Consider the following 19,778-nt stretch of genomic DNA (forward strand, 5'->3'; position numbering starts at 1 on the left):
TCAAGCATTATAGAGCATTATCGCTAATAACGTTGGACTATGCACTTTGTTCTAGAATTATCAGCCTAGTTAAGGTTCTAAACATTCCTCGGAGCTTGTTTATCTTTTTTTAATGAATCGAAAATCAGGAAGAAAGGCAGAGGAAAATCGAAAAGCCAACGTATATTCTTCAGGAGAAGAATGTATATTTTTGGTGAAAGTATCCTGTAAAGAAGTGTAGTTGCTGCAAGGGGGAGAACAATATATGTCATGCTACACGAGCACTTCTCCGGTGACAGAAAGAAGCTAAAGTCTCTCCTGTCTCCAGTGAGTGACGGGTCACCGGAAGATGACTGAAGAATGATGTCGATAAATCACACTTCTTCGTACATTTTTTTCCGCCATTTCTTTTTAAAGCAAGGTGTAAAGTGAATCGAGAAAAATAAAGATCACAATGGATAAAAGATAGCTTTTTTTTTTTCTTTTTTAATCTAAAAATAGCAAAGCGTAACTTACTTTAAAAAGTCACATTTTGTTATAAATATGCAATTCGAAATGTTATAAAAATTACCTTTTTTTTCCCTCCACATTATTTTCGAATTTCCAGTTTTAAACTATACCGAACTGAAAAATGAGTGAAAATTGTGGATTTAAAAAGAAGTTGGCAACATTGTTGCTGAACTTTACTGGCATTCTTTATTTGTTTTCATCCCTGATAATTGCTATCATCATGTCTTCAGATTGGTTCTGAAAGTATTAAGTGGGTGGGGACCATATCTCCCGAACCAATGGTCCGATTTTCCTGAAAATTTCTAGAAACATTTCTCTCTAAAACACAATTCTTCTCACAAAATTTCGGAAATTTTCGACTAAAGGAATAGGAGTTATTAAGCTTTAAAGTGGGTAAAAAAATCGACGTTTCAAAGTCTCCTGAGTCAAAAAACGTAAAAGTTTGGGGGGAGGTAATTTTTGTGACTCCCCTCTATTATATTAATATAATATCAGAGGTATAACATGGGTAATATCATCATTATTTTTCCATATTTATCACACAATTAATCAATTAAGAAAAAAAACTCTTCTTTTAGTAAAAGAAATCCAATGACGAATGCAGCATTAAAAATTCTAAATTGCAATTTTTATTCAGGAGATATTTATAAAAGACATTTAATTAACCAAAAATTAATGGATAAATTTAAATTTAGCAATATACACGTTTTATTATTACGAATTCTTTCAAGCTAATTTCTTAAGTCAATTAAGAAAAGTAGAAATGCTTTCTAAATTCTACATAAAAGAAAGAAAAAAATCCATCCATTAGGAAGCCATTTTGCAGCAAAACTTAATCCATTTTATAAGACAAAAGAAGGAAAAGAAATATATAAAATTACATCTTAATCAAATAAATTATTGGCCAAAAAAAAAAAAATAAATAAATAAAATGAAATAAAAATTACGATTCAACATTTTTTTTTTGGAAGAATATTCTCATTTTGAATTTATTATGCCATTCCTTTAAGATGATGCCATTTACGTCATTATTGTCGTCACATATCTGAAGATATTTCTGATGGGGGAAACACTGAATGGACGAATTTTATCTACGTCACAATAACAGGATTACTCATAAAAAAAATGGCGGAAGAAAAGGTAAAAAAATCATTCATTTTTACTTCAAAAATATTAGAATGAAAGTTCGTAAATTCATATCTTTATCAGCTTTAAAGTACTAAAAGATTAAGAGAAAAAAGAAAAGAAAGAAAGAAAAAGGTGAAGACGATCAATTTGCTGCAGAAGACTCGCTTTTATCAATTAATATTTTTAAATTGCAGACAAAGGGCGATCATATCCCAAGTTAAAATTCATACATTATTCAATAATTATATTTCCGTTCGAGAGTATAATCCATTAGTCGGCCATTTTTGAAAGTCAGATTCCGTTATTGATGTATGGCATCCCAGAAGATTCGGTGGCGAATTTATATAGGTAATTTCGATAGAGGGCAGATATCAAAAAGATATAAAAGCAGGGATTTGAAACTACACGATTCCATCACAGATAACAAACGTGGACTAGAGTGATAATGCCAAAGCATTAGAACAAAATGTCACTGGCTTAAATCACCGTGCAGCTGAGTAAATAAACAAATACTGCTCTTGGATAAATTAACTGTTTACAATGGCATATCCCTGGAATGTTTCAAGAGTTTGGGCGGAGTGGCATGCTCTCGTTTTTGTACGAAATGAGACATCACACGAAGCCCTCGCGTGACTAAGAGCTGGGATAATCTACATGCATTTCATAACCCGTATGTAAATGTCATTTTTCAAACTAAGAAATTACTTTTATATATATATATATATTCTAATTCGAAATGGAGTTGTGCAAAGGAGGAGAGAGATCAAGCCTGGCTTACTAATTAATTCTGAATAGTAATGCAAGTTGTAAGTGGTTAATCCTTAAGGATTATTACAGTAACTAATTATACAGCTGTGTTTAATGGCACTAATTTTACAACTGAATTATCACGTATTATTAAGTTAATTAATTTTTTTTTTTTTTTTTAAATCATTCTTCGTCTTCTAAGGATCTATTTGGAAGAAAAGGATTTGATGGAGGTCAGTTTTAATAAGGCAAGAGAAAAACTAGAGCTTATAAAACTACTTTTCTGTCTCCACCCAATGTTTCTAAACTAAAAATAATCTTTCCAAGACATCACCCATGATTAATAATAAATATTTGTTCTGCAAAAAGTGTATTTTTTCCACTTACTAAATACGTTTTATTGAAATTTTATTGAGTTTTTAAATCAGTTTAAAAGTGAATTCCACCCAAATAAACAGCACGAACTTTGTACTACTGTATTACAGCTTTACAGGGATGGAAGTCCACCGCAAAAATTCATCGCCAGTTTATTTTTATTCTTACAAATTGGGCGGAGGTGCCGTCATCCGACTTTCATTTGAATATATACTTAACAACAGTCTGTTAGAGAGACGTTTCAATTTGAATAAATTCGAATTTCACTCCGCCCAATGACCAATCTCTCGGGATGAGTGCCATTAAGAATTTTCTTTCAATATTTTTGAATTGAAACTTCTTTTACAAACAGCAAAAAAAAAAAAAAAAGTAAAAAAATACTTCTTATGTAAAGGTATTCTTTCCTGTATTTTTTGTATTATTTAAATTTGCAAATATTCAACATTTTTAAAGTTGGGAATTTCTCGCTAAAAGGAAAAAGTGTCCAACTTTCGAGTGGATGCTTTTTAAAAATACGTTTCGATAAATTGTATTATGAATAATGTATTTTTAAGATATATATTTTTTTTCTCCTTCTTATTCTTCTTGCGTAAGTGAAAGTAGCCCTTGAATGCTACTTTCACTTTGTACCGGATGGGGAACTTGTAAAATTGTAATGATGTCAAGAATTATTTGGATGTGGACAGAGTTGTCACTCCAATTTACTTTTATCTATGGAGTAAAACAAAACCGGAATGACATTTATTCAGTTTGGGCCATTTAGCCGGTTTTGCCGCCATTGTTCAATTTAAACAAGTAGACGATTCCATTGTGAAAACTTAATAAAAAAAAAAAAAAAAAAAAAAAAAAACTTGGCAGAAATATTTATTCAAATCGTTGTATAAGCATTTTTATTTGAAAAATATTTATAAATATTCTACCAAATACAGTACTCTCTTGCTAATCCGGCACACACCTATTATAATGCTTTTCTTGTTCATTTTTTTTAAAAAAATGCCCATAATGAACTTTAATATTGAATTTAATTAATAATTAAACTTATAATTTCCGTGTACACTCAGTAATCCGGCACACCTCTGCGCAAGGAATGGCGGATTAACGAGAGTCTAGTGTAATAATATATAAATATATATATATATATTTTTTTTTAGCTGTTGAAGGTTTGCAAAGAAATTATGTATAAACGTTAATCTGTAATTAACGACACTTAATAATCCTAGAAATTAAAAATTCCCATTTTGCTAAAGCTTATATTATTTGTTACAAAATTATAAATGTTAAATTCAGGAAAGACAGTTGTGTGTACGTATACAAAGGCAGACAGAGAAACAATAATGGAAGCAGAAACCAGTGCGACAGAAACAGTTTAATTACATAAACTTGGCTAAATAAATTGGATGAAACATTCCAGCTCTCAATAACAGGAAGAATATTCTTTAGAAAAAGAACTGAAGAGAAAAATCTGACAAAAGAAATATGGTTGCCACAGCTGAAATTCTATATTCTGTCAACATTACTCTAGGCGTTAAAACATGGACGATAGACAGAAAAGTTTGGTAGGGATTATTCGTTTCGACTGCTGATTCAAAGAACTTTGTATAAATAATGATGGGTTAAAATATTTTCAAAGACAAAAAACGAGACTTCTCAAGTAAGTTGGCAACATGGAAAATTGCGTGTAGCATACACAAACGCAATAATTACACTGTAATTAAATTCCGATTATGATTAATGGGAAACTCGGAATGCTTTTAAGTACTGAGAGATGTCTGCAAATAAATGTAAAGAATGGAAAATATATTGCAAATATGCCTAAGAGATACGAAACGAATACGAAGAGCTTCCGGATGTTAAGTGTATTCGGGACATATAAATTCAAAATTTATAGGCACTTCCCTATAGATTCTAACCAGAAAAAAACCGCATACAAGAACACGCTATGTGCTAGAATGATGTCACCATGCTGCCATTCTGCTTATAACAAGCAGGCGACGTAACGCGACGCGTCACAATCGAGCCGCTACCGAACCCAACAATTTAAAATTAAAAAAAAATTAAAATAAAAACTCACCTTTTTATTATCCAGGGGGCGCGCTTATATGTCCTAACGATTGATTAAAGGTGTACTTAAAATTATACCTAATTTATTATCTAATTACTAATACTTACAATAAATCATTACATCCACTCGAAAGGGAATAAATAATTACAAAAGTTTTTAGAGAAAAAGTCATAAAACTTTTATAAATTAAAAAAAAAAAAAAATTTAAATAGTAAAATTAACTCACTGCCATCTGCTGTATAATTTAAGAACTAATTAGTTTAACAACAGAATTATTATTATTGTTTCTACAAGAAAAAATTTATAAACTTTTCAAAAATTAAAAAAAAAAGTAACTGGAAGAAACATAAAAAGGGGAAAGCACATCCTTATAACTTTCTATTGAGTATCGACATGGGGTAAAGGGACTCCTGTCGAGAAGGCGCCATACTTTCAACAATAAATCGACACACCATGAATTTTTTAGGAGACGTATTTTATTATAAATATATTTAAATGGTTTAATCTAACATTGAAATTAGATAAGCTTTGGTGATAAACTGTAATGATTTCCAATAAATTGTTATTATTCGCTCGAATGTCTTTGTGCTTTAGCTTGATAATTCGACTTCTATGAATTAACTCCTTTGTTATCACCAATCAATACTAAATCGGGTATATTTTGGATTAGATATTAAAAATATATATTATTATCTATACACAAAATTTAAAAAAATATAACCTCCTATACACTTGCAATTAAAAAAAAAAATAATAATTTTGGAAGCCCGCCTTCTTAAAATCTAGATAAATTAAGCCTAATTTAGCAATTGAAAAGTACAACTGCAGGCCTTTCTGTAGTAGAAAATACAACAAAATTAGTGAAAATTAACACTAGGAGTCTTAAAAGTACAGACAAGTAGTAAAACTGTAATTACTCTACTAAAAAATCCACAGAAAGTACAGGAATTAGGCCAAAATTTATACAAAAAACTAGCCTAGAATAACAATAAAATCTGTAAACAAGGAAATAGGAGCGCCCAACTTGTACAAATAATTAGGGAGCACGGAGGAGAGTAAAATAAAAAACACCACACGATCGTAAAAAAAAGACCCCTTTCTAGTTAACGTCATCATAAAAGACACCTTTCCGGACGTTTAGAATTTCGAAAGGTGGTTACCCCTCACTAAATATATATACACTAAAGATCAGAATTCAATATAGTAAATCCGTTCAAGATTTACTATAATCGGAAGGGAAAGCAAAATCTTGGAGAGCGGATCATCTTCTGAACTAGATTAAAAAACAACATGGCGACTAATCCGAGCTTATAAAAAATAATAAAGGAGCCAACCCGATTGTTTGCCTTTCTTATAAAACTTATCGTAGCGGAAGTAAAGCAATAAATGTATCAGATGTTAACTTCAATATACTGTTAATGGAAGTAATTGAATCTACTTGCAGCAACAGACAGTCTGTTGTTTTTACAAGAAAAGTGACAGCAGCTGTCTCAAAAATGGTCCCAGTCAATTGGAGAGTGACAGAAACGTCAACACATCATTAACTACACTTTTCTCTAACTTTTTTCCTCTCTCTCTCTCTTTCTCCACCCCCATTTTTCCCCTTCTTCTAGTGTTTAATATTATCGGAATCATCCCATTGACGAAAGGCTATAAAAGGTAGCAGTCAATAAAGATTTAACCCAGATTGTCTAGACTTTGCGAACTCACTCCAATAAAAAAGGGGGAAGTTTTTGTAGAAGAGGTGCACTTCTGGAACAGGTTTTCTTTAAGAAATTTTATATAGAGGAAGGGGAGAGAATAAAAAAAAATGGAGCCTGCCATTCATTTACATCTTAATAGCCAGTGATACTACGCCATGTGACACTAGAAAACGGTGCCTGTGCCATTGCTGCTTTACGATGCTATAACAAGACCGCAGTTTTAGATGTCTATGAATTATTCAGAATAACCCTATCTTGCGAAGTCAGTGGGTAAGTTAACCACCCATAAATCACTCCCCCCTATTAAATTTTGGGAAGGGGGTTTTAAATTCTCTGGTTAACATAAACTTCACTTACCTTCTGCGCTTTGCACATGGATCCTAATGCCTGTACATCGTGACTCACATGACGGCCGTCTTGCAAACACAATACACAAACGGGTGCTTTGCACATCATGCAGTACATGCTAAGAGCTTCCTCCACGTGTTCGCAGCATTTTGGTTCTTTACTCTTATTTTTAGCTTTGATTCCCGCTTTACCCTGCTGCGGGGTGAGTAAGTTGTGTTTGGCTAAAGGCCCTCTCGGGGGGTGGCAGTTGTCGCGGCAGGGCGTGCAGTAGAACACCTCACACTGCTCGCACATCACGGCAGCCACCTGAGGGTCACCCTCGCACAATTGACAATAGATGGGAAGGTTTTTGCTCTCTCCATACTTGTCCACTATATTCTGCAGGGCTCGGTTTTTGGGCAGATTGTGGGCACCGTTCTCGTCGAAATATACCACCTTACGGCACAGAGGGCACGTCAGAGACAGGGCGCTACTCTGAAAGGGCGGAAAGAGTATGCCTTGGATGTTGGGGGTGCCCACGTAGCTGTTTGGCCTACTGCTGCACACCACCCCGCTGTCGGTTTCGCTCAGAAGGCTAAGTTTGTCCACGTCTGGATAATCGGCAATTTCGTTGATGTTCGACTCTTCCGATGGCTGTTGAACATTTTGAGCCGGTTGCTGTATGTGAAGGGCGCAATTGAGACACAGAGAATGGTAGCAGGGCAACAGAACGGGGTTGTTGTAGAAGTGCTTACATTCGGGACAGCGCAATTCGTCCTCCATCTCCCATCACAGCACACTACCGAGTGGCGAGTGCAGCAGACGACGGACTCTGTACCCGGCGCATGCGCCCTGCTCATCTAGTTTCGGTTTTGCTAAACAGGAAGTGACGAAGGGAAAATTTTCGAATTTTAAAACTACAAATTGTGTTCGAGGTTACACGAGAGTTATCCGGTATTAACTATTATTATTTTAAAATGTTAAAATATTGCCGATATTTAATTTCTTAAGCAAAGTTGTTTCATTTTTCTTAAAATTAATAAATAATTTAAAATAAACTTTAATATTTGCATCATATTCCTAGTGATAAAAATAATAAGTTAATAAATTATATTCTGCATTTATTATTGTTATTGCTTGAAATATCAATTATCACTCAATTATTTATATAACTTAAAATCGTAACGACAGATGGCGACACATGCGTACAAGAAGTCTGGAGTTTCGAAATTTTTTTTTTTTTAACAAATCCAATACTTTTGAAAAATAAAATTCAGTAATAAACGTAGGAATTATTTAAGTAAAACCTTAATTATTATCGTATTACATTAAATTTAATTTTTATTTTTGGTAGTGGGCTAACGATTTCTTGTAAGCCTACTTACTAGCCATATGAATAAACTAACACCACTAAAAAATCCACGTGAACAATGTCGTGGCCCCCATTGTACTGTACACAATTATAAACGTTTCGTGACCCCCTTTAAAATTTACATGTAGTTAACGGATTACAAACAATCTCTAGCACAAACAGATAGAGGAAACAGGTCCATGAAAAAGTCCAGATCCTTCTCACATTTTCATGGACCTGTTCTCTCACCTGACCATTTTCTGTGGATAGTTACAAAGGATCTAGTCCTGAATCTTGTCTTTACAATGGCAATGCAGAAATTTATGTAAATACAGTAGAGCATCGATTATCCGACTTAATTGGGGACTGAGGTTGGTCGGATAACCGAAAAGTATGAAAAAATACATTATTAGTATAGTGCAGGGGTGGCCAACAAGTCGATCGCCAAGCCAATTTTGGTCGATCGCTAGCGATGTCTTGACTTAATGTATTATATTTGTAACCAAACGCAACTGTATGCATGCAGTTATGACTCGACTCACAAGCAGTGAGTGCACTTCGTACTGAAACAGTGTATAAACATAGTATGTATTTCACACTTCCCCTCCCCACTTAGACTATGCCTATGACAACAAGTCGATCGCGACACATTTTTCCGATAAAAAGTAGATCTTATGTGCACAAAAGTTGGCCACCCCTGGTATAGTGTATTAGGCCTGGTTTAAATACTAGCCTCCCTTTCATGGTCGAGCCAGTGCTGCCAGCTAAAACATGCAAAAATTTGACAAAAATAATATTAAAGTAGCGGAGACATAACCAAATATTGTAGCGCCACATCACTAGTGGACATTCGAATTTGCTGACTAGAACGCGGTCGGTTAACCGATAAGTCGGTTAATCGGGGGTCGGATAATCGATGCTCTATTGTATTGTAAAAAATACAAAAAAATGTACTTAGAGGGATAAAGGAAGCATTAATCTCGGCATCCTCTAATGACAACAGTTATGCTGCTAATACCGTACAAGGAGCGTTCCCTATTTTTAATTTACCGCAAGTTCTTTGAGATGTCATTTTCCATGACACTTGGAAGTCACAAAGCAGTGTGACAACTGATTTTATATCTTTGACTGTTGTATGAGATGAGAATATTGTTTCGTAATGCCCCGAAGTAAACTGCATATGGTTATAACTCAAACATTTCCATTGTGTATTCCAGTAAGTGTCTTACTGAAGCTATGGTAAAGAGACTTTGTGACCATACTGTACGAAGGAATTAGCAAATTATGTCGCTCGAGACTTTCGTCGTCACAGAATGCAATAGTTTAGGTACAAATATACACATTTTAACAAAAATTCATTGCTCATTTTATTGACATTTAGTTGTATATACAAATATAATCTTTTGTGCAAGAAATGCAGAAATCATAAGATAAATACAATTCGACGAAACAGATAGTCGATAATTCAGTAAATAAAAATCTTCTACGAAGCCGAGAGTATGCGTATAATATTACCAATTTTTCACTGGATAAAAAATAAATAAATAATTTTTATCTCTTATAAATGAAATCCCTTCACAATTTCTGTTTTCACTTGATACGAGAACATAATTGTATTATTAACAGTTTCTAATTACGCAAAAGATAATTTTGGCTTGAGAGAAACTATTCTTGATTTCGGAAGAATTTTCAAAGTTCAATTGCTTGAACGGAAGAATTTGCAAAATGCCTAAATATAAATTTGATTTTATTTTGAGGAACTTAAAATAATTTTCTCGTTAATTTCTTTAGGAGTGATAGATAGTTTCGTATTTGATTTTGTTTATGGAAGTTTGCATACTCCTTAAGAAATTTAAATAATATTTTTGTCCCTTAGGAAGTTTAATTTTGAAAAACACACCTAAAATCCCATTGTAAATTATGATACAGAATGTTGTGGAGTAAATGTGTAATGACATAAAAATTACTCAGAAAATAAATAAGATTAAACGAGGATTATAATTAAAATTTTCAACTTATCCAATAATACAATACCAAGAAAAGCACTGTTAACTGTAATTACGTTTCTTTGCCGTACTAGGTATGGAATGATTGTCAGCATATTTTCGTCCGACTTTTTAAATTTTAAAAATAAACGACTAACCTTATCTGTAATTAAAAACATAATTCACGTAAACTGCAATGACCACAGACATGCTATTATTTTTTCTTATCGTTTAAACGACAAAGAATCAGTGATGATGATGTACTGACAACAGCATTGGTAAGAATGCGCCGACTACAAGCGCCAACAGTTCCATCTTCCTGAATCCTTTGATATCGGACGAGATGTCGCCATTTATGGAATGAGAGTGGCTTCGGCTGGAAATCTCGGGCAGCACGTGAACCGTGGCCACGTATAAGAAGGTTCCTGCACTGAACAACATGGCCATTCCGGTTGCATTGTATGACGACAAAGCTTCTTTGGCTGACTGGAAAAAAAAAAAAAAAATCAGATTAAATATTAAGTTTTCCTTACTTTACAGTAAAAAGTTTATTTTTAGGCTATTTTGCCCTCCTGTTTGTTTCAAAACCAAAATAAGTTTAAAAATAATTAGCATAAAAACATTGTAGTCTACAAATAAATTCTGCAATAAAATTCAAAAGAAATATATTTCCTTTTGTTGGTCTATTGCATTTGAAAATGATGACTCAGATGTATTTAAATTTTGGCAATTTAAAATTATAATAAGATGATTCCTTTTCCTCTAGTTTATGTAGATTTTCATTATCTGATAAAAATCTATATAATTTTCCTCGTTACTTGCATTTTCAATATAAAACTGCTGAATCAGGTAAGTTATTCTAACTTACCTGATTCAGCATAAGAAGCAGCAAATGAAAATTGAAATGTATTTATTTTAGAAATAAAATTATTAAAAAATATCTTAATCATAATTAACTTTAAACTGCACATTTTAAAAATTAATTCTTTCAAAGTACTATTTGCAAATGTATGGAAAATATTATGTTGATGATGATGATGATGATGATGATGATGATGATGATGACTGTAAAATTTAATTATATGCTAATATATAATGTAAAATTATGTTTGTTATTTTGATTAGCATCAATATTTTCTGGTACTGTGCAACAAATACACTAATCTACATATTATACTCATTAGCGTAGCCAGGATTTTGTTATGGGAGGGGCCTAGTAGAGGCTGTCATTTTCTGGAGAGGGGCACCAGGTTAACTGGGGGGGCCGTGCCCACCCAGTTAACCTGGCTATGCCCATGATTATACTACATATAAAATGGAATGTCTGTCTAAATATGTTCTATACATACTTCTAAACTCCTCTTTGGCTAATCCCGACCAAGTTTTTCATAGTTACTCTTTAAGACCTTGAGGAAAATAGACACTACCATGAAATGTGAACATCTACTTAATTTCCTCTCCTTGATACTTTGTGATAATTTAAGATTAGTAATGCATGCATTGTGTAATAATGAAGGTATCACGGTCCACAAAATCTTAGTGATGATTTCAGAGTATAGGACCTTTGGATTTGGAAGCTTCATGTAAATAATGCTGCTGATTCAAGTTGATTTAAAATAACCAAACTTAACATGGTTTTAATTTTAATGTTTTCCTTAATTATTTTTTACCCATGCAATGCTAGCATTTTAATGAAATACTGCTTACTGTATTAAACTTTTAATCAACTATTGTATTTCTAAGTTGAGTTCTTAATACTAAGGAATATACATTAGTTTAAAATCTATGTTAATGTATGTTGTAAGTATATTTTTCTCCTAAGGTACTGGCAGCTATTTGTTCAACCCGGAAGATTCTGTGAGTTAGTACCTCGAATTTTAGGAAGGTATGTTAAAATATTTATGTGAAAGAGCTTTCTATTGAAGGGATTAATAGGCAGAAACTAGACTTGTACCATCAATTACTACAATTTTGACAGAGTCTATGTCTGTTCAACTTAGCAGGTGATACAAAATAAAATCACAGATTTGACATGACAGCCCTGATAGTTAAAAAAAATGACAAGTTTTGAATGATGTAATTAAATCCAAAATATTGGTATATTTTTTAAAACTATGTAAATCTATAAATTAATTTAGTTTGAAAATTAGACTAGATGAAACAACAACACTGCCTAACTCCAGTACATATTCTGTAAATAAATCAATTTATAATCTTATTACAGCTTGAAAAAATATACCAATATTAAATTACATACTGTATCTGACACACTTAGATAAGAATTACGATAATACAGTTTAATATACAAAACAATTACATTTAAATGACATTACTGACTAATATAATTGTATTAAATTCAAAAGAAAATAATTTTGTTATTTCACACTTATTTAATGTTTGCGTACAGCATTTTAAATGAGATAAAAATTTAATAAATCTAAAAATATAATTATGGAAATATTTTTATTTTATTTTATAATGCCACAAATTTTTTAAATTTCGTTAAGAAAGAAACCTCGTTTTTATCAACTGTTTTTCAAAATAAAAGCACTCCATGTAATTCAAATTAAATTGAAATAAAATTAATTTATTGTTAAATTAGATTTTAATAATGTTTTGTGAATTAATTTATTGCTAGAATTTGAATAAATTAATTAAATTTGTCATCATTGATTATTTTTCAGAAATGTTAAAAAAACACTTCAAATTTGGAAAATAAAATGTATGAAGAATATTTTAATTATCATGTCTTAAGTTAACATTTTATTATGTAGGATAACCCAGATTTCAGTCAACAGTACTCTTGTGTTCTAGGTACACTTATGAATTGAGAACTGAATTTAGTAGTTACAAGGTGTTTATCTATCATCTTTTATAAATTTGATGAATACATGATAAAAATACTATTAAATTAATTGTAAATTTTAGTTAATGTAATTAGTGAATTGCAATTTAGTCTTTTACCATGAATAACTGACTTTTGTGTCCCATGTATATTCATATTTCATGAGAAATTTAATAAACCAATTCTTTTTATAAAACCATGTTTAAAACTTGTTAACAATAATATGATGAGTTCAAATTAGTCTTTTTTTGGTGTTTCAGTACTAACTTATGAGTTTGTTTAGCTTTTGTTAAGGCGGCTCCACACATTTGGTATTCACTGAATGCTTCACGAATAATATTCGGTATTTGCCATCCCATTCTGTCAGTATATTGAGCTGAATCAAAGGGGATGAATAAGCACTTATTTAGCAATCAGTAAATACTGAATGTATGGAGCCACCTTTAGTTTGCATGTGTAAGTTGAGCTATGGAAAAGGAGTAAACCTGTATGCACTGCAATAATTTGTAAAAAAAAAAAAAAATCTGCTGCAAGTTAATATTTTATCAAATTTTAAACAGATTATAACAGATTCTCATGTCTAAAACAAGTTTTTGACTACTTTCAATATAGCTATTAATGAGAACTTATGAAACCAAAAGAAGTGTGACCAGATTAAAATTTCTTTATTCTTTTAATTAACTCCAAATGTACATTTCCATGTACAATTTAATGGTCTACGTTCAATAAATATGGAAGAAATTATTATACAAATAGAAAGTATTATAAATGAAAATCAAAAAGTAAAGAGATTGCCTACAGTTTTTAATACTTATTTAAGTAAAAAATAGGAAAAGAAAGTATATTGAAAAAATAAACAGATATAACGATTCTTAAATGAAAACAAATTAAAAGTTTTATGAGTTGATAAAAGTTAGTTATAATGGAAAATGATGGAGGAGGAAATATTGAAAATATAATTAAAAATGATGAATATGAAAACATTAATAAAAGAAAGAAAAATAATGAAAAATACTTTTAAAATGCCTGAAATTAATACAAGAGTAAAAATGCATGATTCAATAAAATTTATATCAATTATTGGTATGTTAATTATCCTTTATATAATTTACAAAAATATGAGTTGTCCTTTATAGTATAAAAAAATGTTGATAAATTTGTTGCAGGTACTGAAATCTTTTAAAATTAATAAAAATACAAGAATGTTTTTTTTTAGACACAGTATGTATCCATCTATAAAATATGGTAATGTAATAGAAGTGTTAGAAGAGTTAAAATTTGAATAATGGTTAATAAGTTTAATTGTGTATACATTATAAAACAAAAGTAATTATTATTCAAATAACTATTTCAAACAAATAAAAGGCACCCCTATGGGATCATGCATTGTACCGATTTTGGCAGATATTAGAATGATAAATATACATTAAAAAATATCACAGATCCAAGAAATAAGTTATTATGAGATATGTGGACAATTGTTTATTGTTATATGATAAATCAAAAATTAAAAAAGAGGATATATTGAGTATAGTTAATAAGATTGATAGTGTTAAAATTTGAGAGAAAAAGCTACAAATTTACTATATTTGGACATAAAAAAAGTAAGAGATAATAATAATAATAAAATGCAAATATGGAAAAAAAACCATGAAATGTTACAAAGTTATTACTTATTATTTGTATAATCCACTATACATAAAAGTGTATAATTGCTAATAAAACTATTTTTAAGGTGTATGTAGAAAAAAAAACATTTAACAGAACTATAGAAGAAACCTATATATATATATATAAAAGAAAATAAACAAAAAAGATAAATGGATGGATAACATTTTAAATATAAATAATAAAAGTAAAATTTTCTATATATGAAATTTTATTTATTATAATAAATTAATTTTTTCCAAATTTCAAAACATATTTAGTAACTGTAATTTACATTTAGTTCCTGAATATACAGAGGTTATGAAAAATAATAATAAAGAAAAAGTTTAATAATTGTGTAAATGAAAATGAAGGAATAAAGACTGATAAAATATTACCATTTCTGTAAAAGAGTTCAGTAGAATTTCTGATTAGACAATTAATATAATGCAATTTAAGTGATCAGTTTCTATTGTTCGATTTTTAAAGTTTTAAGTAATCAGTCTTGTTTTTTTAAAAAGTTAAAGAAATACAAAAGATTACTTACTAGTTTCAAACAAGCTAAATTTGTATTATTTATAGTCATATAAACGTATATAATATTGTAATTTATTTAACTGTAATATCTCTGAAAACACACCCTCAGCAGTAATGTAAATCACAAACAACACCTTATTTTTGCCAAGGGAAATGTTTTTAATTGCAAACATTTTTGGCTTGTTCTACAAACCATCTTCAAGCATTATATTCTAACAACAGAATGTAATTCAAAGTTCTAACAAAATTTCAAATACAACAAATTCAAATATGAAGAAAAGAATAAAACAACAGAAATGCCAAAGGAACTAAAATCAAATAATAAATATATAAAAATTTACAAGTAAACAATGAAAAGCCAAATATGAAAAAATTTTACAGAAAACATTTCTTTGACAAAAGGGAAATCTATAAATTAGCATGTCTTAGTTTTTTCTCCATGATGTACTTCCATGCTGATGATAATACTGTGCATTTACCATCCTTAGCAATGAACACCGTTTGTGCCTGATCCTGTTTGGATACTGCTCAAGCTGTCACCCATCCTATGCCCTTCTCAAGTCATCAAAACACTTCCATCCTTTTCAATTCATCGAAGCTTCTTCCTAACCACCTTGTGGACCAGGAGTACATTGATCGGCCAATTCTGCGATTCTGAAAACGGACCAACTTCTACTAAGGTATTTACCGACGTATGAACAATTGTAAACTCTCTATCTTGCGATCAGGGACCTGTGATATTAATGACAAGGGTTACCTTTTTTCCTGTAATTGTTTTATAAAATTAGCACCAGCTAAACATCTTAACCAACTTCTGTATATTATTGCTATGTAAATAAACAAATATTATGAAATGTTAAATTCATAGTGGAGTGCACTCACTGCTTCTGGTTGTCTCTCAGGCCATCTCCATCCCGAGCCCAAGCACCTACAAGCGTGACCGCTCGTGCATAAAAGCAAACATAATGGTTTCTCTGTCTGTCCTGATGAACTAGTCATCACCAACGTGATGTCGACCCTTCGATCAAGTGGTGCCGAAGCATAGGGGACACTTCGGCATTGTCACAATATTTAGGTTTATACATTTGTGTCATATATAGGAAAATATTGCTTTAGACACCCTTTGTTAGCTCTAGAAATAAATTATATCAAACTGAATGTGGTTCATAGGAAAAAACATATAAATAATGCTGTAATGTTAACTATATTCTTTTTTTTTTTCTTATTTTCATAATTTATCATAATGTTCTGTTTTAAAAAGACATTAACTTAGTGACAGCAGATTAACAAATAGTTACACTATTTTCATATTTTTTAAAAAATGTTTTATAATTTTCCTTATTCAATATTGCATTTTAAATGAAATATCTGTTAATATATTTGATACTTTGGTTTATTTCAAGGCTTTGTTTTTGGTATTACTGTGAAGTCTTGAATAAAAGCTAACATATTTCCAATTCCTTAACAAAAATGTCTCAAAACTGGATTAAAAAAAAACTTCTTAACTGAAGTCTTAACTTGACATTACATAAATATTTTCAGAATCCAGTAATAACACTTTAATAGAAAGTAAAATGTTATTACTGGACTTTTAAGGTTCTTAAGCACAAAGTATATTTTCAGAGTTTAAGCATCAATCTCAAATGATGTAAACTGAAAATTAAGCTTAAACTTCTATAATGATTACGAAGTGTTGAATTAAAACATCTTAATTAGCTGTTTTTATAAAGGTATCTTGGCAATCTTTTGTTTATAGTTTTACTATAAGGTAAATGTACCGGTAGTGGACACTGCGTTAGTAGTGGAAACTTTGAACTTCAAATATGAGTAATAAGGTTGTAGATGGCTTCACTGTTCAAACATACAAATCATTCAGTAGACAGAACCCTCTAGTAGTGGTAACTCACAGTGACCCTTTTCTAGTGCATCATGGGATGTTTTCCCGTGCTCATTAGTGATGGCGTTCCTGCTGACGTATGAAGACAAGTGAGTCTGCTGTCCATTTCCTTAAGGACTAGGTAAATGAAATCACACTTGCTGTATTAACAGTTAGTTTCACGGAAGTTTTTTGGTGATATACTATTAATATGAGCTTCGTTGGTATGTTTTAAGACCTTCCTGATAGTAGTTTTATTTCCCAAGTCAATTTAATGAGATGTCCACTAATGAAACAAAAATATCGTATATTTTTAGTAGTGGACAAGAGGTGGCCACAACTTGTAAAAATAAACTTTTCACTTTTAATCAGTATCAAGTCAAACATTAAATCACCTAATGTTAAGTAACATACAGTGTTGATTCGGGCATTTTTTGGTTACTCTGTCTAGTCATGAACAGGGGGTGTCCACTAGTAAACTGTGAATGTCCATTTATTGAAATGAGGTGTTTCAATAGTGGACAAAACATGCATTAACAGTGGAGATTCACACCAAAGTCTCCAGTAAAGATATATTTTGATAAAAGGTTATTTGCATCCTCTTCATTCAGTTCAGTTTTAAAATAAGCCTTAGATGCACATCCAATATTTTTTCCAGATCGAGAAACAAGCCATCACAAAAGCAAAAGTGGTGGTCTTATGAAGAAGACAGAATCAAGAATGCAGTAAATGACGTCCATCGTGAGATTCCACTTAACACAGCTACAAATAAACATGGAGTTCCTCCGTCAACACTCCGGAGATTCGTGAAAGAGGACTCTTACAAATTTAAGAAAATGGGACTCGCTCCAACATTATCATATATTCATGATATTCATAATGACTACCACTATCAAAATGAAGGACCTAGTACTTCAAACACTGGCAATACCATTGTTGTCACAAGTACGCACAACAGTCAGATCTCTGAAACAGTACCTAGTCCTTCCAAAAGGTGACTTCTCTGGCAAGAACCCAGGGAAATCACTAACAAAAGAAAGAAAAAGGAAATCATACCTTCTGTAGTTACATCAAAAGCTTGGCAAGAATATTATGAAAATAAGGAAAAGAAGAAAATAGCGGAACTAGAACTGAAAAGGGAAAGAGCTTTGGCAAGACAGAGAAAGAAGGAAGAACAGACTGCTGAGAAAAAAAGGAAAGCTGAAGAAAACACTATGAAAATGAAGACTACAAGGCAATGAAAGAAGAAAATGAGAAAGGAAGAGACATCATCAGAAGATGAAGGTTCTTGGATTCCATCGGACAGTAGTAGTACAAACGACATTATGTTAGATGTAGAAGGCACTATGAAAGATGAAGAAGACATTATGCAGTTTCAGGAAAATATTGAACCCCCTTCAAATGAAACTACTGGACCAAGTTCAGCAATTAGGGAATCGAAAGATACAGAAGAAAGGGGAGAAAGTATTGAAGGGACTTTAAATGGGACTCAGAGGAAGAATATGTCCGAAAGTCACAGTCGGAATACCATTAAAAAGGAAAGGGAATCAAAATCCTACATGAGAATGATTTTGTAGTTGCCACCTTGTCTGGTAAGAAAAGAAAGTACAAATGTGTGTGCAAAGTTACCAGTTTAATCAGTGATAATGTTGCGGAAGTGATTGTGTTTAATTCCATAAATAGGATGAAAAGCGTATTTGCTAAAAATGAAAAAGATGTACAAACGATAAATATCTCTCATATTGACTCGAGGCTTCCTAAGCCTCTAATTTTTGGAAGAGATGGTCGCTGTCAGTTCCCAAAAGGCATTGACATAGATAAGTAGTTTGACACAAATTAACAATATTTCCTTAAACTATGCTGGAGTTAATATTTGAGTTCTCCTAAATGTAACTTAAAAATAATAGTATAAAATTGGGTTCTAAGTGTTTATATCGAGTGTAACAATAATCCATTCCAGTATGTTAAAACTGGTCTCGTTTACTTCAAAATTTGTATTCGTTAAGAATAATGCAACAATAACAAAATAACAAAGTTTCTTATACTAACTTTGTAATGTTTTATATTTATGTTTAATAATACTTACTAGTTCAATTTTCATATAAACATTACAAACTATCCACATGCAATTTACATTTGTACAATTTGATATTTAATTAATTTAATTTAATTTAATTATGAGTTGCCATTATAATTAACACAGAGTTCTTGTTCTTTATAGTAAATACTGTCAAATTCTGCAAGTTGTGAAAAATAAAAACAATTTCATCTTGAATATAATCATTTCTATATTCCTTGTCCACTAATGGTGCAAATGCCTGTCCATTACTAAATATCTCAATTTTTTCAATGTTCACTACTGAAACATTTTCAACCTTACAAAATAAATTAAATTAAAATGTATTCTATGAGACCAACACAATTAAAATCCTTAGAGTGAGTTAAGGAAGATTTTGTCTAACAGACAATATAACTTTTAAGCCATAAGGCTTCTAAATAGGGGTCCAGTTTCAAAAAAATCAAAAAATTTCCCGTAAAGTGTCCACTACCAGTGCATTTACCTTAATAATATTTAATACTTGTTTTGAATTTTTGAAATTACATTGATTTATCTAACACATTTAACATGTAGTTAATTTATATACTGTATTTTACGGACTATAAGACGCACTTTTTTCTTCGAAAAATTGCCTCCAAAATTCAGGT

At 31.1% G+C, this 19,778-nt stretch overlaps 2 protein-coding genes across 2 annotated transcripts in view; both read right to left on the reverse strand.

The window, feature by feature from the left end:
* Nucleotides 1-7,838, reverse strand: part of LOC136979123 (E3 ubiquitin-protein ligase TRIM9-like) — a 69,543-nt gene extending 61,705 nt beyond the window's left edge. The window contains exon 1 of the mRNA XM_067275048.1: nucleotides 6,862-7,838. Within this exon, the coding sequence (XP_067131149.1) occupies nucleotides 6,862-7,614 (753 nt within the window). The 5' untranslated portion in view covers nucleotides 7,615-7,838. The remainder of the gene's footprint in view (nucleotides 1-6,861) is intronic.
* A 1,686-nt stretch (nucleotides 7,839-9,524) lies between these two features.
* Nucleotides 9,525-19,778, reverse strand: part of Zip102B (Zinc/iron regulated transporter-related protein 102B) — a 47,314-nt gene continuing 37,060 nt past the window's right edge. The window contains exon 7 of the mRNA XM_067275058.1: nucleotides 9,525-10,653. Within this exon, the coding sequence (XP_067131159.1) occupies nucleotides 10,414-10,653 (240 nt within the window). The 3' untranslated portion in view covers nucleotides 9,525-10,413. The remainder of the gene's footprint in view (nucleotides 10,654-19,778) is intronic.

This window comes from Centruroides vittatus, unplaced genomic scaffold (assembly GCF_030686945.1).
Source record: "Centruroides vittatus isolate TY-2023 unplaced genomic scaffold, ASM3068694v2 contig_579, whole genome shotgun sequence".
NCBI lineage: Eukaryota > Metazoa > Arthropoda > Arachnida > Scorpiones > Buthidae > Centruroides > Centruroides vittatus.